The sequence below is a fragment of the Mauremys mutica genome, chromosome 24 (assembly GCF_020497125.1).
Source record: "Mauremys mutica isolate MM-2020 ecotype Southern chromosome 24, ASM2049712v1, whole genome shotgun sequence".
Taxonomy (NCBI): Eukaryota; Metazoa; Chordata; order Testudines; family Geoemydidae; genus Mauremys; species Mauremys mutica.
Window position 1 is genome coordinate 9,878,504 of NC_059095.1, and position 24,896 is coordinate 9,903,399.

At 44.9% G+C, this 24,896-nt stretch overlaps 1 protein-coding gene across 1 annotated transcript in view; it reads right to left on the bottom strand.

Annotated features, from left to right (window-relative positions):
• The window catches only part of MUC16 (mucin 16, cell surface associated), a 42,840-nt gene that overhangs the window by 2,529 nt on the left and 15,415 nt on the right, over positions 1–24,896 (bottom strand). Inside the window, exons 6-55 of the mRNA XM_044999062.1 lie at positions 22,658–22,800; positions 22,497–22,564; positions 22,185–22,357; positions 22,032–22,058; positions 21,633–21,778; positions 21,472–21,539; positions 21,160–21,332; positions 20,875–20,901; positions 20,445–20,587; positions 20,284–20,351; positions 19,972–20,144; positions 19,687–19,713; positions 19,266–19,408; positions 19,105–19,172; positions 18,793–18,965; positions 18,640–18,666; positions 17,920–18,032; positions 17,759–17,826; positions 17,447–17,619; positions 16,732–16,758; positions 16,322–16,464; positions 16,159–16,226; positions 15,668–15,840; positions 14,825–14,851; positions 14,176–14,324; positions 14,015–14,082; positions 12,758–12,930; positions 12,331–12,357; positions 12,014–12,156; positions 11,820–11,887; positions 11,242–11,414; positions 10,343–10,369; positions 10,026–10,168; positions 9,832–9,899; positions 9,293–9,465; positions 8,398–8,424; positions 8,081–8,223; positions 7,889–7,956; positions 7,311–7,483; positions 6,407–6,433; positions 6,091–6,233; positions 5,897–5,964; positions 5,314–5,483; positions 4,807–4,970; positions 4,009–4,076; positions 2,839–2,993; positions 2,145–2,305; positions 1,928–1,995; positions 999–1,174; positions 831–875 (exon numbers count right to left, since the gene is read on the bottom strand). Of these exons, the coding sequence (XP_044854997.1) occupies positions 831–875; positions 999–1,174; positions 1,928–1,995; positions 2,145–2,305; positions 2,839–2,993; positions 4,009–4,076; positions 4,807–4,970; positions 5,314–5,483; positions 5,897–5,964; positions 6,091–6,233; positions 6,407–6,433; positions 7,311–7,483; positions 7,889–7,956; positions 8,081–8,223; positions 8,398–8,424; positions 9,293–9,465; positions 9,832–9,899; positions 10,026–10,168; positions 10,343–10,369; positions 11,242–11,414; positions 11,820–11,887; positions 12,014–12,156; positions 12,331–12,357; positions 12,758–12,930; positions 14,015–14,082; positions 14,176–14,324; positions 14,825–14,851; positions 15,668–15,840; positions 16,159–16,226; positions 16,322–16,464; positions 16,732–16,758; positions 17,447–17,619; positions 17,759–17,826; positions 17,920–18,032; positions 18,640–18,666; positions 18,793–18,965; positions 19,105–19,172; positions 19,266–19,408; positions 19,687–19,713; positions 19,972–20,144; positions 20,284–20,351; positions 20,445–20,587; positions 20,875–20,901; positions 21,160–21,332; positions 21,472–21,539; positions 21,633–21,778; positions 22,032–22,058; positions 22,185–22,357; positions 22,497–22,564; positions 22,658–22,800 (5,307 nt within the window). The remainder of the gene's footprint in view (positions 1–830; positions 876–998; positions 1,175–1,927; positions 1,996–2,144; positions 2,306–2,838; positions 2,994–4,008; positions 4,077–4,806; positions 4,971–5,313; positions 5,484–5,896; positions 5,965–6,090; positions 6,234–6,406; positions 6,434–7,310; positions 7,484–7,888; positions 7,957–8,080; positions 8,224–8,397; positions 8,425–9,292; positions 9,466–9,831; positions 9,900–10,025; positions 10,169–10,342; positions 10,370–11,241; positions 11,415–11,819; positions 11,888–12,013; positions 12,157–12,330; positions 12,358–12,757; positions 12,931–14,014; positions 14,083–14,175; positions 14,325–14,824; positions 14,852–15,667; positions 15,841–16,158; positions 16,227–16,321; positions 16,465–16,731; positions 16,759–17,446; positions 17,620–17,758; positions 17,827–17,919; positions 18,033–18,639; positions 18,667–18,792; positions 18,966–19,104; positions 19,173–19,265; positions 19,409–19,686; positions 19,714–19,971; positions 20,145–20,283; positions 20,352–20,444; positions 20,588–20,874; positions 20,902–21,159; positions 21,333–21,471; positions 21,540–21,632; positions 21,779–22,031; positions 22,059–22,184; positions 22,358–22,496; positions 22,565–22,657; positions 22,801–24,896) is intronic.

A 24,896-nucleotide genomic window follows, 5' to 3' on the forward strand; every position in this document is an offset into this window, starting at 1 on the left:
TAACACTTGGATCTAATTCTGGCTGGTGGGCAGGGTGGGGGGTAGCTAGGTGGGGCTGGAGGCCTGTGATGTACAGGCAGTCAGACTAGATAACCTGGTGGTCCCCTCTGGCCTCAAACTCTGACTCTCTACAGGGCCGGCTTTACGCCGATTCCACCGATTCCCTGGAATCGGGCCCCGCGCTGAAGACGGCCCTGCGCCCGCGTCTAAGGGGGCCCTGCTCTGGGGGTCTTCAGCGGCATTTCGACAGCGGGGGGTCCTTCGGTGCCGCGGAAGACCCGGAGTGGATTCCCCCTGCCTCCAAAGCCCCGGACCGCCGCCGAGTATTCCAATCGGGCCCCGTGGGTCATAAAGCCGGCCCTGTCTCTCTAGGCCTGAGGAGAAGCCTGGTGGTGCAGGGGAAGCGGGTGCTGCTGCTCCCCAGGATGTGGTGTTTGGTGGATACGCTGTAGTGCTAGGTGGATAATGCAAGGATTTCCCATGAGTCCCAAGTGTGTAATGGATTCACCATGGCCAGGCTCATGGCTCTTTTGCATTTGTTTGCTGCCAATATTGGCGAGGTCGAGTTTTACAGGCCCAAATGGTGACTGGAACAACTGTGACAGTTGTGCTGGCCCCAAGGTATCTGTACCGGCTACTCATCCATGATTCTAACTGCTCCTGCTTGAGTGCTGGCTCCGTGCCGGGAAAGCCAGTTCTCTACACTCTTTTCCCCGAAGCCATGGTGATGTGAGTCTAAACCCACGTCTGGGCATGTTCTGTACTAACTTTCTGACGCTTCACGTTTGTTCAGTACCTTTAACGTGAATTGCTTCTCAAAAAACACTTACCCGATCTACCAGGCTCTCCTGCCATTGTGTTGAGAGGAGAATAATCTGGAAAGGAAAGAGGAACTTGTGAAGAAAAGGAGAACAGCGAGAAAGCAGGTTCAAAAATTCCAGCAGAACCTCAACCGCAGCAACTTGCTCTAGTTTCCAGGGCTCTGCCCTGCCTCTCACCATTAACAAGCAAGCTGTCCTTGTCTAGCGTGTAGCTGTCCCCTAGCTGAGTGCCTCCGTTGGTGAGACGTTTAAACTCCTCATACACTTCTTCTCTTTGAAAGGCCCTGGAGGTGCTGTCCAGCGTAAATTTGCAGATGGCGTTAATACCAGTGTACGTTTTCCCAGAGATGGGCCTGGAAAAGACAAGCCACCAGCCATTGATGATGGGGGAGGCACACAACAGAGCACGCTGACATTTACTGAGCGAGCTAGTCCAGGAGCGTGAAACAGGGATGAAAGTCAATGAAAGAGTGATAAACAGGTCAGGGCGGTGTTCGTGCTCAGCTCATGCATGCAGATCTCAGAGCAATGTTTTGTTAGCTCGCAGGGCGGTTTTCACCTTTAAATTACCTCTCTTCTTAGAAAGAGGGAGGAGCTGCTGTTAGTCTTACAAAATTCCATTCACCCTGGACAAGTCATTTTTCTGCTAGACAAACTCTTGCCTCCCCCCCCAACTCCACCCCAATTATCATCTGGGATTGTGGAGAAAGGCGGGTTAGTGGGTTTTGTGCCTGGGCTGGTCAATTTTCATTACGCTTTTGCAAAGCTGCTTAATTTTGAGTTTTAGATGTGGGTGAAATTATCTGTTTTTGCCTAGAGCTGAGTTGTGCATGAAAATGACTTTCCCAGCACAAATAAAAGCACTTTTTTTGGCATTTGCAGAAACAATTGAGGCAAGGCAAAAAAAGGAATGTGATTTTCTTTTCCCTCCAGTGAACACCCTCCATTCATCTCCCTGAGGTTTGGGCTAGGGCAGACAGACGAACGCAATACCCTCAAATAACATGAACCAGCACAGGCTCCTGAGTGAGACTTTCAATAAACATTTCATTGGAATTGAAAGAACAACAGTTTTTGTGTGATGCAGCCCGTGAGAAGAGACATACCTAAAGCTTTCAACTGAACAGCCAGCGAAGTACTTCTGGACACTGCTATTTCTGAAAATATTGTCAAGCTGGGTGGAAAAGGAAAAAAGAATGATTGCCACGTGGGCACAAACAGGAGTGTATCAAATTATGTTTGAACAAGAGAAAGGAGTGAAACCAAGGGCAAAATTCCCAAGGGATCAGGATCGGGCCCATTTGCAGACCCGTAGAACTTTACCGCTTTCTCAATCATCTGCTTGTTCAGTCGATGAAGATTTGAACTGGGTTGTTTCAGTTCGGACGAGTAGAAGAGGTTAGTGATGGTGAAGTTTAACCTGAAAGTCTCTCGCTGAGCACTGACGGGCAGCTGAGTCACTGGCTTAATAACTGGCTCCAAAACTGAGAAGAAAGAAAAGAAAGCAGTCAAAAATACAGTGAAGAGAAGCCGGCAAAGGCCCATTGGACCAGAGCTGTCCTGGTTAAGATGGGGAGACTGGAAGGAGCCTTGAGGCATTAGCTGAACTTGAATTTCAGTAGGATTTGGGTGCCAAACTCCCTTAATCCACTTTGAAAGCCCCAGTCCTCTAGTGTTTAAAAACCTTCCTGTCATTTCTTGGGGATTTCGTACATCCTTTTCTTTATTCAAAACATCCAAACTTTCTGAAATCCCAAGGAATGGTTTCAGTTACCCCTCCCCTTGTCTAACAATGAAAGACTGAGCGTGTCACTGGGGACCCGACATGTTGGATTGAGCCAAACGTAATGGGCCAAAAACCTGGCACGTACGCTCTGGGAATTCACCGGCTTGGACCAGGGAGGTAGAGACTTCTCGGTGGAAGAGAAGAAAGGCAGAGACGTTCTCATCTGCCGCGGGGATTTGCATTAACCAGAATGAAAGTTGGGCAGCCAGCTCTTCTGTATGGCTTACGTACCATTCACCCTGGCTCCCTGCAGCTGGTAGCTGCCTCCCAGCCATTGTGCGCTTGCATTCCTCGTTCCATTCTGAAATGCGCTTAGAACGGTCTCCTCACTGCGGTTGGGTGCTGGCTTGAAGTAGCAGTTGCAGTCGACCACTACAGAGCCAATCCTGGGGGCAGAGAGGTCAAGGCTCTTAAACAAATCGGCCCTCAGATGATCCCCTTTTTATGGGCCATGCTGCTATTTGAAATGTTCATGGAGGTTTTACAGAAAGCGGGTGCTGGATGTAGCCCTGGAGACATGAGATTGCTCTTTATCCACAGACCAGCCACCTGCTCCCCTTACAAAGTCTCACACCAGTGTTCCTAAACCGGTAGGGGCCAGCTCTGGGGGCTAAAAGAAAGGAGGGGTTTTATCTCTATGATCCATTCCATCCTTGTCCTCTGCTGAGATTGCCAACAAGCGCTGGGATTTTCAAAGGGGCCCTGAAGGTGCTTAAATCCCCATGAAAGTCAATGGGAGCCGGGTGCTTAACTCCCTTGGAAAATCCCAGTTAAGTATACCGGGGGGCGGGGGGTGGTGGAGGGTTTGATGTGGAGACTTGTCTAGTGGGAACTAGAGTAAGAGCCACCCAGTTCATTCCCCACGGGCCACTGACCCTCCAACGTGGGATAGATTCAGACTAGTTCCCTGGATGTGAGAGGGGTGAGGGGGGTGTCGTGACCCAGCCCCTGAGTCTCCCTACGACCCCAGTTTTGTGAAGAATGCTAATTGCATGAAATGCCAAGTAAGGAAACAGGTAGTTTGGTGACAGTTCTGTTGGCACTAGCAGTGCTTCCAGGGGCCGGCGGAGCTGAACCCAGGAATGTTCTTGGAGAGGAGTCCATCTCCAGCTCATCTGTCCCTTAATACCCAGAGTTTATGACTCACTCTCAGATCAACTACAGCATGGTGCACGGCCTCAAGCCTCTTACTGATTTTAATCCCTGATATTTAAACCCTGGGCATGTGCGTGAGAATGAAGAGGTAAGGGAGTGGCTCCTGTGAGTTATTCAGACAGGGCGGGAATTAAACTGCATGTCAAACTTTGGAGCAGAGAGGAATTCTGCAAGGGAGCAGGGGACACGGGGAAAGGCATGAGCATCCGCGCACTTTAATAAACAAAACTGAATCGTAGCACAAACCTCAAGCCTGTGACACTGCAGACCAGGAATCCGCCTTGAAGGTCACTCTTTCTGTACAGCTGGTTAATCTGAAAGAAACATGCCATTAGATATTTCCAGAAGTAAGGGGTGACCTCATGCCTGATGCTTTAGGGCAACAGGACATGGTTGAGGATGTGACTGGTTTTATATTTGAAATGTGCATCGTGTGGTAAGTGTTCTCATGGTTCCAACTTGACTTTGAGCATGGCAGCCCTTCTCATCTTTTCCCGTCACCAATAGAGATGATCATTGGCTGCCATCTTGGTTAACACTCCAGCGACTGAACCGGCAACTTGCAGAGTTAAGAGCATCAATTGCTCTTTCTCTAGGTAGAGGTGTAACAGACTCATGTATTCTGTGGATCAGGCGTGGAGGAGGACCTGTCGCACACTCACCGGTGGGTTACGCCTGTATATGTTGGGATCAGTTTGTGCCTACTCCTAAATTTGGTCATTAAGGTACAGGTGCCAACAGGCTGGGTTTAATAGATGGCCTCTGCCTTGTCTCTTTTAGAGATGATCCAGTCTTGTGGTTGCTCTGAAGCATGCAGACCCCCCTCTAACGTAACAAATCCTGCAGCTTCTCATGAATTATGTTACACAACGCACAGGCACTATTGGGACTGGCAGCAGCAGAGCTGGTTGAAATTTGAAACACTGCCAATTTCTTTGTCCACATTTTGAAGGTCAACCATTAAAATTTATCAAACTGTTCCTGGAAGTTGGTGTGAAAATCAGATGGAATAGCCAAGATGGCTTCTGAAAGGTGGCATCTCACCTTGTCAGCAATGTCTTTCTGTAATGCTTGGTAGGCCGAAGACTTCGGGTCTGGGTTGGTTAGGTTTACATTGATTATTCTGAAGTTGAGCAGATACCCCACATTCTCTGGAGCCACTGTGGAAGGAGGTTCTGTAGCAGTAGCTATGTCTGAGAGGCGGAAACCTAAATAAATAAATTTGAAAAAATAAACGGTTAAGGGTGGTTTTTGACAGCAGTTTTATCCACCTAACCAAAGGCAATCGGAGTGGGTCTGTGTTTCATTTAGCAGTGAGCTTTTTAACCTAGCTATTAGCTAAATGAAGAACCTCCGTGAAAGCACCAATATGCTGGACTGGCTTAGTCCTTGTGCCAAAGCCTATGGACTGCCATAAACTGGAAATCATTGATGGAAGGGGAAGTTCATCATGTGCTGCTAGACAGCTCAAGCCCCGATGAAGTGAAAGCATGAATTAAAGTCTCCAGGTGACCCCTAATGCACCGCTGGATGTTCTCTCTGGATGTTTACCATTCACATAAAGGCTGTTCTTCTCCAGGGTGTAGGGTCCTAGCGTGGTGATGCCCTTTGTCATGCCGCTCAGCTCATGATAGAGCTTCACTCTGTCAAACGTGGTGACTGTGGAGTTGTTCATGTAGCTGCAGACTGCATTGATCCCGGTGTCCTTATTATTCATAGACCTAGAGAATCACAGGTGGGCTTTAAGATCCGGCTGACGTGGACAGAAAATCACCTGCCTTATTTATGTTACTGCGAAAGCTGGCGATTGAGAAACCCAGCCACAGTCAGTCTTCATTCACAATCACAACAGCTGCATGGCAGAGTTGGGGGGGGGGTTAATTGACAGAACCAATAATAAAGTGAAATCGTGAAGGTTTAAGGGGGTGAGTTGGACTGACTATCCCAATTGCAATATGAACATTAATATACAGGCGCCAAGGGAGGAAGAATTAAGTCGTAAAGACACGTGGGCAGATCTCAGTTGGGGGAAACGGGGGTTATCAAGAATTATGCTGCTTAACAACCAGCTGGGGTCTTGGTCCAATTAGTGTCTGTCAAGAGAATGGCACCACCCCTACAACAGAACTCTTACCTAAATGCCATCACTTTGCATCCAGTGTAGATAGGGCCAATGCTGCTGTTTCTGAGCAGAGGCTCAATCTGCCAAGGAAAAGATAATTTCCTGAGTCCGACACGTGTGCAGGGGGGAAATGGGGATGTGCAAAGGGGAGAGAACAAGAGCCAACAAATGAAACAGGCCGGGCAGCGTTTGTCTGTCAGACTTACATAATAGAGTATTGTTTTCTCTGTAGAATTGAATTTGCGGGAACCCGGTGTCCCCAGGTCTGTGGTGTAGCGGAGGTTGGTTAAGGTGACGTTCAGTGTGAAATGCCCAGCTGCTGGACTCTGGGGGGTGGTTAGGCTCAGAGCTGTGATATGGGAGAGAAAGGATCATAACATAGCAATATACAAAGCCGTCTGCACCCTCAAAGACCCCTCAGTCCCAACAGAACTCTACACTTCTACAGGGCTTTCGAGGATTCCTTCCCCACTAAGTTTCCTTTGAGAGCTTTAATATGAATTAATTTGATAAAACACTTACTCGGTCCAAGAAGTGCTTCGTTGTATTCTGGAAAGGAACAGAGATTATCATTAAGAAACAGGGCTATGGACAGAGAGACTAAAAAACGAAAGAGGATCATAAAACAGATAACTCAGGAATGGACGGCCAGAAGCCGAGCGCTGTAGATGTGTATCTATCAAATAAGAAACCCCGTTGCTTAAGAACGGGTGTATTTTACTATAATCTCAAAGAACTGCAACTCGGAGAGAAAAGCTGTGTGTACTGTTGGGATAAAAGCTCAGAAATACCTACATGATTTAGGAGATTAAATCCCAGTGATTGTCGCTGGGACCTAGTCTCCTACATCGCTCAAGTCACTTCTAAAAATGGGACTTAAGGTAAAAATTTTAGAAGTGCCTGTAGGGCTCAGAAGCCTAAATCCTGTCAATCCATGGGACTTGGTCTCCTAGGTAACTTAAGTGTTTGTGACCATTTTACCCATGTTCTTAAATAAGGCCCCGATTCAGCAAAGCTCTTAGGCTTGTGCTCATCTTTAAGCACGTTTTATTCCATAAACATAAACAGGACACTTCTGTGCGTAAAGTTAAGGATGTGCTTAAATGCCCTGGCGAATGGGAGCCTAAGGCCCAAGCAGGCCGTCTCTCACTTTCCTGTATTTTCCCCTTTCCATCTCTTCGGGAATTTATTTTGTCCGACTATGGCAGCTGTCACCCCAATGAAGGAGTGTTTCCATGGGATGTAAGGAAATCAGCTGTTTTCCGAGCACACAAATATTTTCCTCAAGTCTGGACTGATTTCTCTGCTGTGTGGATGTCATTTTCTTGTGTAGATTTTTCAGAGGTTTCATCTTTTTTATTCATGTGCGTTAAACCCAGGAGCGATGTGAGAGCTCCCTGGAGGTGTGAGACCATCATCCGATTACCATTGACATAGAGGCTCTTGTTCTCCAGCTTGTATTGCCCTAACTTGGTGATGTCCTTTGTCATGCTGCTCAGCTCACGGTAAACCTTCACTCTGTCAAACTTGGGAGCTGTGGGCTCATTCCTGTAGCTGCACAAGGCGTCTACTCCTGTGTCATCCCTGTTCTTCACCGACCTAGGAAATCAGACGTTATGGAGATTTCTGTTAGTTAGTGCCCTTGTCTGTGTTCGCTCCTCAATATGATATTAAACAGAACCAACTAAACTCAAGACGCACTATTCAGAGGGACAGGATAATGGTTTGAATTTGGATTTAACGGAAGCTTATGGAAACATCACAATATCATTATGAAATCAATCTTATGAAAAAAAGGGTATCTCAGAAATCACAGCAGCTTTCATGACGCTGGTTCCCAGGTACTAAATGCCGGACACTGGTGGTGGTTAGATACATGGATATTTTAAATATTAAAGAAAATGGAAAAGGAAAGGAACTATAGATTGTTAGTTATTAGCGTGTCCATCAAATGTACATGAAGCCCTACACTGCAGCATAACTGAAGAAGTATACCAGCCTTACCTAAATGCCATCACTTTGCATCCAGTGTAGATAGGGCCAATGCTGCTGTTTCTGAGTAGAGGCTCAATCTGCCAAGGAAAAGATAATTTCCTGAGTCTGACAAGTGTGCGGGGGGAAAATGGGGGTGTACAAAGGGGAGAGAACAAGAGCCAACAAATGAAACAGGCCGGGCAGCGTGTCTGTCAGACTTACATAATAGAGTATTGTTTTCTCTGTAGAATTGAATTTGTGGGAACCCGGTGTCCCCAGGTCTGTGGTGTAGCGGAGGTTGGTTAAGGTGACGTTCAGTGTGAAATGCCCAGCTGCTGGACTCTGGGGGGTGGTTAGGCTCAGAGCTGTGATATAGGAGAGAAAGGATCATAACATAGCAATATACAAAGCCGTCTGCACCCTCAAAGACCCCCTCAGTCCCAACAGAACTCTACACTTCTACAGGGCTTTCGAGGATTCCTTCCCCACTAAGTTTCCTTTGAGAGCTTTAATATGAATTAATTTGATAAAACACTTACTCGGTCCAAGAAGTGCTTCGTTGTATTCTGGAAAGGAACAGAGATTATCATTAAGAAACAGGGTTATGGACAGAGAGACTAAAAAACGAAAGAGGATCATAAAACAGATAACTCAGGAATGGACGGCCAGAAGCCGAGCGCTGTAGATGTGTATCTATCAAATAAGAAACCCCGTTGCTTAAGAACGGGTGTATTTTACTATAATCTCAAAGAACCGCAACTTGGAGAGAAAAGCTATTGGGATAAAAGCTCAAAAATACCTACATGATTTAGGAGATTAAATCCCAGTGATTGTTGCTGGGACCTAGTCTCCTGCATCGCTCAAGTCACTTCTAAAAATGGGACTTAAGGTAAAAATTTTAGAAGTGCCTGTAGGACTCAGAAGCCTAAATCCTGTCAATCCATGGGACTTGGTCTCCTAGGTCACTTAAGTGTTTGCGACCATTTTACCCATGTTCTTAAATAAGGCCCCGATTCAGCAAAGGTCTTAGGCTCATGCTCACCTTTAAGCACGTGTTATTCCATAAACATAAACGGGACACTTCCGTGCTTAAAGTTAAGGATGTGCTTAAATGCCCTGGCGAATGGGAGCCTAAGGCCCAAGCAGGCCATCTCTCACTTTCCTGTATTTTCCCCTTTCCGTCTCTTCGGGAATTTATTTTGTCCGACTATGGCAGCTGTCGCCCCAATGAAGGAATGTTTCTATGGGGTGTAAGGAAATCAGCTGTTTTCCGAGCTCACAAATATTTTCCTCAAGTCTGGACTGACTTCTCTGCTGTGTGGATGTCATTTTTTTGTGTAGATTTTTCAGAGGTTTCATCTTTTTTATTCATGCACATTAAACCCAGGAGCGATGTGAGAGCTCCCCGGAGGTGTGAGACCATCATCCGATTACCATTGACATAGAGGCTCTTGTTCTCCAGGTTGTATTGCCCTAACTTGGTGATGTCCTTTGTCATGCTGCTCAGCTCACGATAAACCTTCACTCTGTCAAACTTGGGAGCTGTGGGCTCATTCCTGTAGCTGCACAAGGCGTCTACTCCTGTGTCATCCCTGTTCTTCACCGACCTAGGAAATCAGACGTTATGGAGATTTCTGTTAGTTAGTGCCCTTGTCTGTGTTCGATCCTCAATATGATATTAAACAGAACCAACTAAACTCAAGCTGCACTATCCAGAGGGACAGGATAATTGTTTGAATATATCATTATGAAATCAATGTTATGAGAAAAAAGGTATCTCAGAAATCACAGCAGCTTTCATGACGCTGGTTCCCGGGTACTAAATGCCGGCCACTGGTGGTGGTTAGATACATGGATATTTTAAATACTGAAGAAAATGGAAAAGCGACTATACATTGTTAGTTATTAGCGTGTCCATTGAATGTACATGAAGCCCTACACTGCAGCGTAACTGAAGAATATTCCATCCTTACCTAAATGCCATCACTTTGCATCCAGTGTAGATAGGGCCAATGCTGCTGTTTCTGAGCAGAGGCTCAATCTGCCAAGGAAAAGATAATTTCCTGAGTCCGACACGTGTGCAGGGGGGAAATGGGGGTGTGCAAAGGGGAGAGAACAAGAGCCAACAAATGAAACAGGCCGGGCAGCGTTTGTCTGTCAGACTTACATAATAGAGTATTGTTTTCTCTGTAGAATTGAATTTGCGGGAACCCGGTGTCCCCAGGTCTGTGGTGTAGCGGAGGTTGGTTAAGGTGATGTTCAGTGTGAAATGCCCAGCTGTTGGACTCTGGGGGGTGGTTAGGCTCAGAGCTGTGATATGGGAGAGAAAGGATCATAACATAGCAATATACAAAGCCGTCTGCACCCTCAAAGACCCCCTCAGTCCCAACAGAACTCTACACTTCTACAGGGCTTTCGAGGATTCCTTCCCCACTAAGTTTCCTTTGAGAGCTTTAATATGAATTAATTTGATAAAACACTTACTCGGTCCAAGAAGTGCTTCGTTGTATTCTGGAAAGGAACAGAAATTATCATTAAGAAACAGGGTTATGGACAGAGAGACTAAAACCGAAAGAAGATCATAAAACAGATAACTCAGGAATGGACCGCCAGAAGCCAAGTGCTGTAGATGTGTATCTATCAAATAAGAAACCCCGTTGCTTAAGAACGGGTGTATTTTACTATAATCTCAAAGAACTGCAACTCGGAGAGAAAAGCTGTGTGTACTGTTGGGATAAAAGCTCAAAAATACCTACATGATTTAGGAGATTAAATCCCAGTGATTGTCGCTGGGACCTAGTCTCCTACATCGCTCAAGTCACTTCTAAAAATGGGCCGTAAGGTAAAAATTTTAGAAGTTCCTGTAGGACTCAGAAGCCTAAATCCTGCCAATCCATGGGACTTGGTCTCCTAAATTACTTAAGTGTTTGTGACCATTTTACCCATGTTCTTAAATAAGGCCCTGATTCAGCAAAGCTCTTAGGCTTGTGCTCATCTTTAAGCACGTTTTATTCCATAAACATAAATGGGACACTTCCGTGCTTAAAGTTAAGGAAGTGCTTAAATGCCCTGCCGAATGGGAGCCTAAGACCAGCTCTCACTTTCCTGTATTTTCCATGTCCCCTTTCCGTCTTCTGGGGAATTTATCTTGTCCTACTATGGCAGCTGTCACCCCAATGAAGGAGTGTTTCCATGGGGCGTAAAGAAATCAGCTGTTTTCTGAGCTCACAAATATTTTCCTCAAGTCTGGACTGACTTCTCTGCTGTGTGGATGTCATTTTTTTGTGTAGATTTTTCAGAGGTTTCATCTTTTTTATTCATGTGCGTTAAACCCAGGAGCGATGTGAGAGCTCCCCGGAGGTGTGAGACCATCATCCGATTACCATTGACATAGAGGCTCTTGTTCTCCAGGTTGTATTGCCCTAACTTGGTGATGTCCTTTGTCATGCTGCTCAGCTCACGGTAAACCTTCACTCTGTCAAACTTGGGAGCTGTGGGCTCATTCCTGTAGCTGCACAAGGCGTCTACTCCTGTGTCATCCCTGTTCTTCACCGACCTAGGAAATCAGACGTTATGGAGATTTCTGTTAGTTAGTGCCCTTGTCTGTGTTCGGTCCTCGATATGATATTAAACAGAACCAACTAAACTCAAGCCGCACTATTCAGAGGGACAGGATAATGGTTTGAATTTGGATTTAAAGGAAGCTTATGGAAACATCACAATATCATTATGAAATCAATCTTATGAAAAAAAGGGTATCTCAGAAATCACAGCAGCTTTCATGACGCTGGTTCCCAGGTACTAAATGCCGGACACTGGTGGTGGTTAGATACATGGATATTTTAAATATTAAAGAAAATGGAAAAGGAAAGGAACTATAGATTGTTAGTTATTAGCGTGTCCATCAAATGTACATGAAGCCCTACACTGCGGCGTAACTGAAGAAGTATACCAGCCTTACCTAAATGCCATCACTTTGCATCCAGTGTAGATAGGGCCAATGCTGCTGTTTCTGAGCAGAGGCTCAATCTGCCAAGGAAAAGATAATTTCCTTAGTCCGACACGTGTGCGGGGGGAAAATGGGGGTGTGCAAAGGGGAGAGAACAAGAGCCAACAAATGAAACAGGCCGGGCAGCGTTTGTCTGTCAGACTTACATAATAGAGTATTGTTTTCTCTGTAGAATTGAATTTGCGGGAACCCGGTGTCCCCAGGTCTGTGGTGTAGCGGAGGTTGGTTAAGGTGACGTTCAGTGTGAAATGCCCAGCTGTTGGACTCTGGGGGGTAGTTAGGCTCAGAGCTGTGATATAGGAGAGAAAGGATCATAACATAGCAATAAACAAAGCCGTCTGCACCCTCAAAGACCCCCTCAGTCCCAACAGAACTCTACACTTCTACAGGGCTTTCGAGGATTCCTTCCCCACTAAGTTTCCTTTGAGAGCTTTAATATGAATTAATTTGATAAAACACTTACTCGGTCCAAGAAGTGCTTCGTTGTATTCTGGAAAGGAACAGAGATTATCATTAAGAAACAGGGCTATGGACAGAGAGACTAAAAAACGAAAGAGCATAAAACAGATAACTCAGGAATGGACCGCCAGAAGCCAAGCGCTGAAGATTCCAATGCTGCTTCACAGCTCTTGGGAATTAATTGGTGTGTGATGCAGAAAGCTAATAGCCGCAGTGTAATGGCTTGGATTTAAAGCCACTCCAGGCATGTAAATTATTAGATGCAGTGTACACATAAACGGAGCACGCAGGGTATGGAAGAAGCTGCGCACAGTGGATGTAGCTGTATGTATACAGTGAATTGTGCTTGTGTTGCAGAGTGTTACATTGCTTTTTCCATTCTTAACACCGTGCCTGCCACAGCAATGAACAAGAGGCCGTTAGTTATTTACCATTGACGTAGAGACTGCTGTTGTCCAGGTTGTAAGGACCTAATTTAGTGATGTCTCTTGTTTTGTTGCTCAGCTCATGGTAAACCTTCGCTCTGTCAAACTTGGGTCTGGTGAAGTCCTTTCGGTAGGTGCAGAGGGCATCGACGCGTGTGCCGTCACCATTCTTCACAGGGCTGGGGACAACAGAACAAGGAAGTTTCATGTGATTTTTTTTTCCTATCCATTTATAACTTTGGAAAATTTTAAAAAGCTTCAGGAGATGAAATAAAATGCTAGGTAAGGTAGCTAGTGGGTTTGCCAACGTTTTAAATCTGTCGACCACTTTGTGAGAGAGAAATCCTCTCCTGGACCCATTTCCCCTTCTCACTCCCTACCTGCCCTCCCCTCCACCCCAAATGGTTGGTTCTCAATGCAGTTGCTGCCCACAGACCATCAGGTAAAATCCTCTGAAATCTGCAGCATGTTAAGTCTGCAGAAAAATAATAAAGTAGAGAAGGTTTGTTTTCCCCTCACAAAGCTAACATTAACAAGGATAGATTCACATATTAGTTGTTGATCTAAGGTACTTGTTGGGCCCTCATTGCTCTAGTATCCAAGAGCCTCACACTTTTTAATGTATTTATCCTCACAATACCGCTGGGAGGAGCAGCAGTATGATTATCCCCAGTTTACAAATTGGGAGGTGAGTCAGAGAGACTTAAGTGACTCACCCAAGGTCACAGTGAATGGTTGTGGCAGAGCAGGGAATGGAACCCAGGCCTCCAAGGTGCCATCCTTCCTCTCTAATTAAATTTAACAAGCATGGCCGATGCTGTCAGCCATAAGGCAAATGATAACCATATAGCATAGGCCGCCTCCATTCTTGTGTGTCATTGTGAAGCTGGTTAGTCGGGATGCACTTGCTACCAGTCTACCTTTGGTGGATGAGGACGATGCATTTTCAGGAAGGCCCTGGAGTTTACAAACACCTCCTTGGTCCAACAGAATCAAAGTGTGTTGAACTTTAGGGTGTGGCATAAGCCCCATCAGTTCCCCCCGACCTTTCCCATGGAGGGAGGTGAATCTGATTTGCCTCTTTTAGGGATAACGATCTGTTTAGTTAACTTAAAATAGGGCACAGTATTATTTCTCAGTGAGGCATATGTGCCAAGGGGCAATTGTGACGGGATCATGTTATACTTTTAATAAATAAAGAATCAAGCAGAATAAATAGTAAATACGATATAAAATGAAAAGCCTTCTCCCCACTGTTCTTACCTATAAGCTATCACTTTGCATCCTTTGTAGTCTGAGCCGATGCTGCTGTTTGTGAGCAGTGGGTCAAGCTAGCAAAAGAGAGGATTTCATGAGTCCATCACACAGAGATAATTGCAGCCCCCCCAAAAGACTGGACATGACTTGGACTTAGACACACTTACCAAAGAGGTCAGCACTTTCTCGGTATTATTGAATTTCAAGGAATTGGGGGTTCCTAGTTGGGAAGTGTACTGGAGATTGGTTATGGTGAAGTTCACTGTGAAATGTTCGACTGTTGGAGCAGGAGCACTGGTTGCAGTTGGCATCGTAGCTGGGAAAATGGTGAATAACAGTTTTAACTTAAAGACAGGTATTACTCCCCAAAACACACTAAAATGCATTAACCCGGTGTAGTGTCAATATTCCATACCAGATGGTTAAAGGAAAACCTTAGGAGAGCTAATTAATAAATGCATGGATGTTCAGGCCAAAAGAGACTGTTAGATTATCTAGTGCAGCCTCCTATATAACACCAATCTTAGAACTTCATCCAGCTACCCCTGTACAGAGGCCAGTAACTTGTGTTTGACTAAGCAGCTCTCCCAGGAAGGTATCCAGTCTTGATGTGAAGATATCAAGAGATGGAGAATCCACCACTTCCCTTGGCAGCTCGGCAGTTACTTTCAGTGTGAAAAATGTGTGCCTTATTTCTAATTTTAGTTCAATTATAATATCAACCAATGAAAAGGTGTCTAAACAGGCGTCATCACTCCCTCTTCTCTCCTAACTTTGCAAAGCTTTATGACCTTTTCAGTTCTGAAAGATACTTACTTGGCACAGAACGCGCTTCATTGTAACCTGCAAAGGGAAGGGACAGTAATAGAATCAGAGAGGCAGGCAGGGGATGAATGACGAGAAATCGATTTGGAGACGTCTGGATAAATGAAACATTCCACAACGGGATGACCCATTCAAAGCAGCTAATGGGGGGTTTCATTTTGGTGGGGTACATGGTGGGGTACATTTTGGTGGGGTACACGGGGGGGTACATTTTGGTGGGGTACACGGTGGAGTGCATTTTGAAAAGATTGCTCAATGCTCTGTGGAGAAGGAAAATTTTTCCAAAGCCCGAGCCCCACTACCCCAGACCCAGTCCCCGCCGCCCAGGGTCAGACCTAAAGTCCAAGGGCACCAGCCCTGGCTGGGTAGCAGGGCTCAGGTTACAGGCTCCCTGCCTGGGGCTGAAGCCCTCGGGCTTCGGCTTTGGTCCTGGGGCGGTGAGGCTCAGGCTTCGGCTTTGGGCCCCCCCGCCCGGGACAGTGGGGCTCAGGCGGGCTCGGTTCCCCCCTCCTGGGGTCGTGTAGTAGTTTTTGTTGCCAGGAGGGGGTCGTGGTGAAATGAAGTTTGAGAACCCCTGAACTACTACATTGGTCTGAACTTAAAGCCAGTGGAGATAAGTGCCTTAATTGGAGGCAGATGCACAGAGGGTGAGGAGGAGAAGTTTGTGTAGAGGATGCAGCTGTGTGAATACAAAGCACTTTCACCCAAACAATGGCACATTTTAAACCCTGCTTATCTGTTTTGCAGTCACTGCTACACTATTTCTTTCATTCGTTAGGCATTTATGGGCCATGTGATTGTATCCCTACAGCTATAAAGGAACCAGCTGTTTACCATTAACATAAAGGCTCTTGTCATCCAGGCTGTAGGGTCCTAACTTGGTGATTCCACTTGTTTTGTTGCTCAGCTCATGGTAAACCCTCACTCTGTCGAACCTGGATGTGGTAGAGTCAGTTCTGTAGGTGCAGAGGGCATCTACGCTGGTGTCATCTCCATTATTCACAGGCCTAGAGAAAGCAGGACATGTTCTTGTTTGCTCCTGAGCTCTCTGATATTCATGCTAGATATTTCTGTATTTGCTTATACAATTCCATTATGAGATGCATCTGCCAAAATTGTGAAATTAACTTCAACCCAAATAGATGAAAGCATGAAATAAAATGTATTTATGGAGATGTGTGCATTGAAAATGACAGTGTAGATGGTTTCTTGTTACAATACTAAAATTAACAAGGAGAAGGGCCGTAAAGAGACCTCTGTGTGTATTACATTATAGCATCAGATGGAAGAATATGAACAAATCTTCCAAAGCTTATTATCCTCACCTATAAGTCATCACTTTGCATCCCATATAGACGGGGCCAATGCTGCTGTTTTTGAACAATGGGTCAAGCTGGCAAAGAAAAAGATGTCATGAGTCCATCATGCCGAGGGAATCATAATATCAAAAAGAACGAAAAAGGAAAGAATGAAGCAATTCACACTTACCAAAGAGGTCAGGACTTTTTCTGTAGCATTGAATTTATCGGAATTTGGGGTTCCTAATTGGAATGTGTATTGGAGATTTGTGATGGTGAAGTTCACTGTGAAATAGTCAACTGTTGGAGCTGGAATTGTAGTTGGCATCACAGCTGGAAAAAAGTGAATAGCAACCAGAAATTTAAATCAAATCATTTCCCCCTACGGACTTATTTAAAAAAAATCTGTTGGCTGCTGGCACAGCTGCACACAAAGTATTCAATGAGGTTTTAGTCTTTCAATTGGAAAACTGGTCCTTATGAAAGGAGCTGGCCCACTGAACCACCAGCATATTGCTGGCTCTGATTTATTTTAGACTTCCTGTAGATTGACACTCTAATGTATAGTTTCAATATACACCAGTTCTTAAAGACACTTACTTGGCGGAGGGTTTGCTTCGTTATAACCTGGAAAGGAAAGAGACAATAAATAAAGGTCATGCTAGGCAGCTGGGAAAGGAAGACAGAGAACTGACCGCAAAAACAATTCCATGAAACGTAAAGCAGAAAGTGTTACTTTGTTTTACACAGGCGTGGCCTGGGTCCGTTCCGGCAGCCGATTGTCATAAAAATAATGCTGAAGTCAGCTGTCCTGCTCCTGTGTGTAATGGTGGGAGACCCTGGCCCTATTTTACTGCATGACTTTTCGATACGTTTCCAGTGCTAGGTGCAGTACAAACACACTGCCAAAGTACAACAAATAATAACAACATTTTTTATACTGCATGTTGAGGGGGTTTGGTTTTGTTTCCAGAGCATGTTCTACAAAGGCCTTGAGACCTTTGCCAGCTAGTGGTAGTCAAAGATGGCCATTAGCTCCTACTGCTCTGTGGATTTTAATGCTGCCTTCCCTGCTTCGAAACAGAAGAGAATCTCACCTGCCTTCTGTCTTGTGTCCTAATTTACATCTCGCAAAGTATAACCCGTCCAACCTGGTACATTATAAACTAACTTTCCATGGATGTCAAGAGGATTCAAAACAAAGGGCAGCAGAGGATCAGGTCCATAATCTTTGTCTATTAATTTATTAAAGAAAATGCCCAGGCAATCAGACACATAAGAGCACATTATACTGATAAGGATATTAGCAACTTACCATTGACATAGAGACTGTCCTTGTCCAGGATGTAGGGGCCCAGCTTGGTGATGCCATTTGTCTTGTTCCTCACTTCACGGTAAACCCTCACTCTGTCAAATGGGGGAGCAATGGAGTCGCGCCTGTAGGTGCAGACGGCATCTACACCAGTGTCATTCCCAGCTCTCACCGGTCTGGAATAGAAAAGCCAATGTCAGATTTGATCCTGTGTTTAGATTATTTGCTGGTGACTATCCAGCACCAAACAAAATGACAGCAAATGAACCTCCATGTTGTAGGGTAATATGGTAATCTCGGAACCTGGATCCTTACCTGTAAGCTGTCACTTCACATCTTATATAAGATGGGCCGATGCTGCTGTTTCCAAATATTGGGTTGAGCTGGCAAAGAGAGGATGTCATTAGTCTGTCGTACTGCTGAGAGCACCAGATACCCCAAAGTGCCCGGAGAGGCTGTGAACCAGTCACACTTACCAAGGAGATCAAGACTTTCTCTGTAGCATTGAACCGGGTAGAATGAGGAGTTCCCAGTTGTGAATCATATTTGAGATTGGTTATGGTGAAGTTCACTGTGAAATGTTCAATTGCTGGAGCGGGGGTTGAGGTTGGCAAAACAGTTACAAAAAGAAAAAAATAACAGAATGAAAAATCAATGAACTCACCCGTACAGACACACTAAAACCCATCTACAATTCCACAGATGCAAATTACAAATGGGGTTTTATTTCCCCCCCCAAGGGTACTATGGACAGTTCTCCTTAGAGGGCCAATTCCATTCCATTGTGAGCAGAGTCTCAGGGCAGGTCTACACTACGGGGGAAAATCGATATAAGATACGCAACTTCAGCTACGTGAATAACGTAGCTGAAGTCGAAGTATCTTATATCGAATTACCTACCGTCCTCACGGCGCGGGATCAATGTCTGCGGCTCCCCATGTCGACTCCGCTACCACCGTTCGGGTTGGTGGAGTTCCGGAGTCGACAGGAGCGCGTTCGGGGATCGATATATCGCGTCTAGATGAGACGCGATATTTCGATCCCTGAGAAATAGATTGCTACCCGCCGATACGGCGGGTAGTGAAGACGTACCCACAGTTGTAGACAAGCACTATTTACCACCTCTCTTATGTTAAATTTTGAAAGTTGGTATCTCCCCAATTTTTTCAGTAAGGATCATTCTGAACTATACTCACTTGGCAGGGCTGGTGCTTCGTTATAACCTGGAAGGAGAAGGGAAAATGATTAGAGGGCAACTAGACCGGTGGGGAGGGACAGAAGTGACAAGTAGATGCAAGGATGGTCCAGAGAGAGCAGTAAAGAAAACTGTTAAGAAATCATCTGGTTACCATTGACATAGAGACTGTCCTTGTCCAGAGTGTAGGGACCCAGCTTGGTGATGCCATTTGTCTTGTTGCGGATTTCATGGTAAACACCCACTCTGTCAAACGGGGGAGCAGTGGAGTCGCGCCTGTAGGTGCAGACGGCATCTACACCAGTGTCATTCCCAGCTCTCACCGGTCTGGAATAGAAAAGCCAATGTCAGATTTGATCCTGTGTTTAAATTATTTGCTGGTGACTGTCCAGTGCCGAACAAAATGACAGCAAATGAACCTTCACGTTGTAGAGTAATATGGTAATCTCTGCCCCTGGATCCTTACCTGTAAGCTGTCACTTCACATCTTATATAAGATGGGCCGATGCTGCTGTTCTCAAATATTGGGTTGAGCTGGCAAAGAGAGGATGTCATTAGTCTGTCGTACTGCTGAGAGCGCCAGATACCCCAAAGTGCCCGGGAAGGCTGTGAACCAGTCACACTTACCAAGGAGATCAAGACTTTCTCAGTAGCATTGAACCGGGTAGAATGAGGAGTTCCCAGCGGTGAATCATATTTGAGATTGGTTATGGTGAAGTTCACTGTGAAATGTTCAATTGATGGAGCGGGGGTTGAGGTTGGCAAAACCGCTGCAAAAAGAGAAAGAACAATGAAAAATCAATGAACTCACTCGTACAAACAGGCTAAAACTCATCTACAATTCCACAGATGCAAATTACAAATGGGGTTTATTCGCCCCCCCCCCCAAGGGTACTATGGACAGTTCTCCTTAGAGGGCCAATTCCATTCCATTGTGAGCAGAGTCACAGTTGTAGACAAGCACTATTCAGCACCTCTCTTATGTTAAATTATGAAAGTTGGTATCTCCCCAATTTTTTCAGTAAGGATCATTCTGAACTATACTCACTTGGCAGAGCTGGTGCTTCGTTATAACCTGGAAGGAGAAGGGAAAATGATCAGAGGGCAACTAGACATGAAGGGAGGGAAGGAAGTGACAAGTAGGATGGTCCAGAAAGAGCAGTTGGGCATAACACAGTCACTGATTTTCTATGCTCTGAGGTTATTCTGGGGTTGGGACTCTTTCTTGCTATATGTGATCGTTAACGTCCATCAAATATATCGCGTCTCCATGGTTACATCGGTGCAATGAATTACATAGAACGGACAAGCTGTAAAGAAATCAGCTGGTTACCATTGACATAGAGGCTGTTCTTGTCCAGGATGTAGGGGCCCAGTTTGGTGATGCCATTTGTCTTGTTCCTCACTTCACGGTAAACCCTCACTCTGTCAAACGGGGGAGCAGTGGAGTCGCGCCTGTAGGTGCAGACGGCATCTACACCAGTGTCATTCCCAGCTCTCACCGATCTACAATAGAAAAGCCAATGTCAGCTCTGATCCTGTGTTTAGATTATTTGCCGGTGACTGTCCAATGCCGAAGAAAATGACAGCAAATGAACCTTCAAGTTGTAAGGTAATATGGTAATCTCGGAACCTGGATCCTTACCTGTAAGCCATCACTTCACATCGTATATAAGATGGGCTGATGCTGCTGTTTCCAAATATTGGGTTGAGCTGGCAAAGAGAGGATGTCATTAGTCTGTCGTACTGCTGAGAGCACCAGAGACCCCAAACTGCCCGGAGAGGCTGTGAGCGAGTAACACTTACCAAAGAGATCAAGACTTTCTCTGTAGCATTGAACCGGGTGGAATGAGGAGATCCCAGTTGTGAATCATATTTGAGATTGGTTATAGTGAAGTTCACTGTGAAATGTTCAATTGCTGGAGCGGGGGTTGAGGTTGGCAAAACAGCTGCAAAGAGAAAAAAATAACAAAATGAAAAATCAATGAGCTCACCCGTACAGACACACTAAAACCCATCTACAATGTCACAGATGCAAATTACAAATGGGGTTTTATTTCCCCAGCCTCCCAGCCAAGGGTACTATCAACAGTTCTCCTTAGAGGGCCAATTCCATTCCATAGTGAGCAGAGTCACAGTTGTAGAAAAGCACCATTCACCACCTCTCTTATGTTAAATTTTGAAAGTTTGTATCTCTCCAATTTTTTCAGTAAGGATCATTCTGAACTATACTCACTTGGCAGAGCTGGTGCTTCGTTATAACCTGGAAGGAGAAGGGAAAATGATCAGAGGGCAACTAGACATGAGGGGAGGGAAGGTAGTGAGAAGTAGGATGGTCCAGAAAGGGCAGTTGGACATAACACAGTCACTGACTTTCTATGCTCTTTGGTTATTCTGGAGTTCGGACTCTTTCTAGCTATATGTGATCCTTAACGTCCATCAAATATATTGTGTTTCCATGGTTACATCGCTGCAATGAATTACATAAAACGGACAAGCTGTACAGAAATCAGCTGGTTACCATTGACAAAGAGGCTGTCCTTGTCCAGGGTGTAGGGGCCCAGCTTGGTGATGCCATTTGTCTTGCTGCGGATTTCATGGTAAACACCCACTCTGTCAAACGGGGGAGCCGTGGAGTCGCGCCTGTAGGTGCAGACGGCATCTACACCGATGTCATTCCCAGCTCTCACCGGTCTGGAATAGAAAAGCCAATGTCAGATCTGATCCTGTGTTTAAATTGTTTGCTTGTGACTGTCCAATGCCGAACAAAATGACAGCAAATGAACCTTCACGTTGTAGGGTAATATGGTAATCTCAGCCCCTGGATCCTTACCTGTAAGCCGTCACTTCACATCTTATATACGATGGGCCGATGCTGCTGTTTCCAAATAGTGGGTTGAGCTGGCAAAGAGAGGATGTCATTAGTCTGTCGTACTGCTGAGAGCACCAGAGACCCCAAAGTGCCCGGAGAGGCTGTGAACCAGTCACACTTACCAAAGAGATCAAGACTTTCTCAGTAGCATTGAACCGGGTAGAATGAGGAGATCCCAGTTGTGAATCATATTTGAGATTGGTTATGGTGAAGTTCACTGTGAAATGTTCAATTGCTGGAGTGGGGGTTGAGGTTGGCGAAACAGCTGCTAAAAAAGAAAGAACAATGAAAAATCAATGAGCTCACCCGTACAGACACACTAAAACCCATCTACAATTCCACAAATAAAAATCACAAATGGGTTTTTATTCTCCCCAAGGGTACTACGGACAGTTCTCCATTCCGTTGTGAGCAGACTCAGAGTTCTAGACAAGCACTAATCACCTCCTCTCTTATGTTAAATTTTGAAAGTTTGTATCTCTCCAATTATTTCAGTAGGGATCATTCTGAGCTATACTCACTTGGCAGAGCTGGTGCTTCGTTATAACCTGGAATGAGAGGGGAAAATGATCAGAGGGCAACTAGACATGAGGGGAGGGAAGGAAGAGACAAGTAGATGCAAGGGTGGTCCAGAAAGAGCAGTAAAGAAAACTGTTAAGAAATCGGCTGATTACCATTGACATAGAGACTGTCCTTGTCCAGAGTGTAGGGGCCCAGCTGGGTGATGCCATTTGTCTTGTTGCGGATTTCATGGTAAACACCCACTCTGTCAAACGGGGGAGCCGTGGATTCGTGCCTGTAGGTGCAGACGGCATCTACACCGATGTCATTCCCAGCTCTCACCGGTCTGGAATAGAAAAGCCAATGTCAGATCTGATCCTGTGTTTAAATTGTTTGCTTGTGACTGTCCAATGCCGAACAAAATGACAGCAAATGAACCTTCACGTTGTAGGGTAATATGGTAATCTCAGCCCCTGGATCCTTACCTGTAAGCCGTCACTTCACATCTTATATACGATGGGCCGATGCTGCTGTTTCCAAATAGTGGGTTGAGCTGGCAAAGAGAGGATGTCATTAGTCTGTCATACTGCTGAGAGCACCAGAGACCCCAAAGTGCCTGGAACAGCTGTGAGCGAGTCACACTTACCAAGGAGATCAAGACTTTCTCAGTAGCATTGAACCGGGTAGAATGAGGAGATCCCAGTTGTGAATCATATTTGAGATTGGTTATGGTGAAGTTCACTGTGAAATGTTCAATTGCTGGAGTGTGGGTTGAGGTTGGTGAAACAGCTGCAAAAAAGGAAATAACAATGAAAAATCAATGAACTCACCCATGATAACAGTAAGAATATGTAGCTGGGAAAACAGATGCAGTAATATTGGATATAAAGGTATTTTTTATTTTCCTAAGGGAACCATTAAGCCATTATCCTTAGACTGCGAATTGTATTGGAATATTGGACTGTCTCTAGCTATGCAAAATAACAATATGCAGAACTTTTTTCGTACTACAGTATTTGGAAGCTTCGTACACTGTGCTCTGCTCACAATGACATTGATACCGTTTACCTGTGAGATTAGATCTAAGCAAACAACTGTTCCTTCTATTACTGGCATTGGCAGAATTAGATTTTAATATTTTATAATTTTGCCAGATATTATAGATGTTTATTTTTAAGCATTTTTAATTTTTTTTAATTGATTTGAATGTTCACTTTGTGCAAAATTGAGTTTTAAGCGTTTAATTTTTTTGTTTGAGGGGTGTCAGTGGGGAGTGTCAGACAATAGTTATTTAATGGCAATAGATGTTGAAATTCCAAAAGTTAAAGTATTTGCTAATACACAAATTCTCAACATCACATATAAAAATATACAAAGTGAACATCTTTAAAGCAAACTCTGAGAAGTTCTCAAGCAGCATTTTTCTGACTTTGCCTATCTGTAAATTTCCATTATTATCAATGGAAATATTGTTTCATCAGGTTGTGTGTGTACTGTGGAAGTAATGTTTACCGACATTTATCAATAAAAATCTTATCCTTCCAAGCCTATGTATTACTTAGCAATTGCCTCTGTTGAATTTCATCTGACATCATGTTCCTAACATCCATAGGATCAGATTCTGCCATGCTTGGTCCTGCAGAATAGTCCCTGACTCTAAGTATAGTCCATTGACTTCAATGAGACTAGTCAATGAGTAAAATACTTTTCAGCATGAGTAAGGGTGGCTTGAAGCTCACATCACCTGTATATGTCCTAAGTAATGTGGCTCTGTGTGGGTGGCTTGTGAAAGTGAAATTGACTCCAAGACACACTCAGAGGGGGCACAGGTTGCCATTCACCCTGCAGCCCCTTTACATCATTTGCACTAGAACTGGTCGAAATGGTTTGAATTTTTGAAGATTTTTAAGCACAAAACATTAATGAAAAGTTTCCATCTGGCAGGGGGGACCATTTTTTTTTCTATTTTACCACTGGCTTTAATTCCTATAGCCTGTAGGGACCACTAGATCCATGTAAATGTGTATCTCATGGCCTCTTCCCTGGTCTGCCCCATCCATGCCCTCCAGGCTGTCCTGTGCAGAGCTGGCTCAGAGATCTCTTCCATGCATGCTCCTGGAAAGCTGTATGACCTTCCCTCTCACACAGCGAAGGTGTGGAGCTGAGCCCCAAGGAGTCTGCATTCTAACTCATCCCAAGAAACAATAGAAACATTTGAGCATTTAGAGTAACATTTTCAGAAGCACCTAAGTCGGTGGTTCTCAAACTTTTGTACTGGTGACCCCTTTTGCATAGCAAGCCTTACAAATTAAAAACATTTTTAAATATATTTAACACCATTATAAATGCTGGAGGCAAAGCAGGGTTTGGGGTGGAGGCTGACAGCTCACGAGCCCTTGGAGGGTCCCGACCAGAGTTTGAGAACCCCTGATCTGAGTGATTATGTCCTACTGAAAATCTGGACATACCCTAGGTGCTTTTGGAAATGATACCTTTCAAAGACCAAAGACTCCCTATTAGCATTTTTTTTTGGTCCTGTCTAAAGAATCTAGCCCAAGAAAATGTCTCGCTTGTTGGCTAGGAAGTGGTGGCTGGGAAGAAGGAAGTTGTCATCTGAAGGCAAGTGCAAGCAGTACATAGAGTGGGTTGTGGTACTTTTGAGGATGCCATCTCTAAGCTGGGCAAAACAACCGGCTGACATGAGTATGTGGTTTTACTTCTACTAAGAATAATGGCAGAACACTGTAAAATATAAATCTATAGTAAAAAGCAGGGGTTACCATTAACTATCCATCTGTCTAGGCATTCATACCTGAAGTAAGCATTGGAGAAACTCATACTGTTTTCCTCTCTACTGTAAAGGTACTAATTACTGCTGTAGTCTC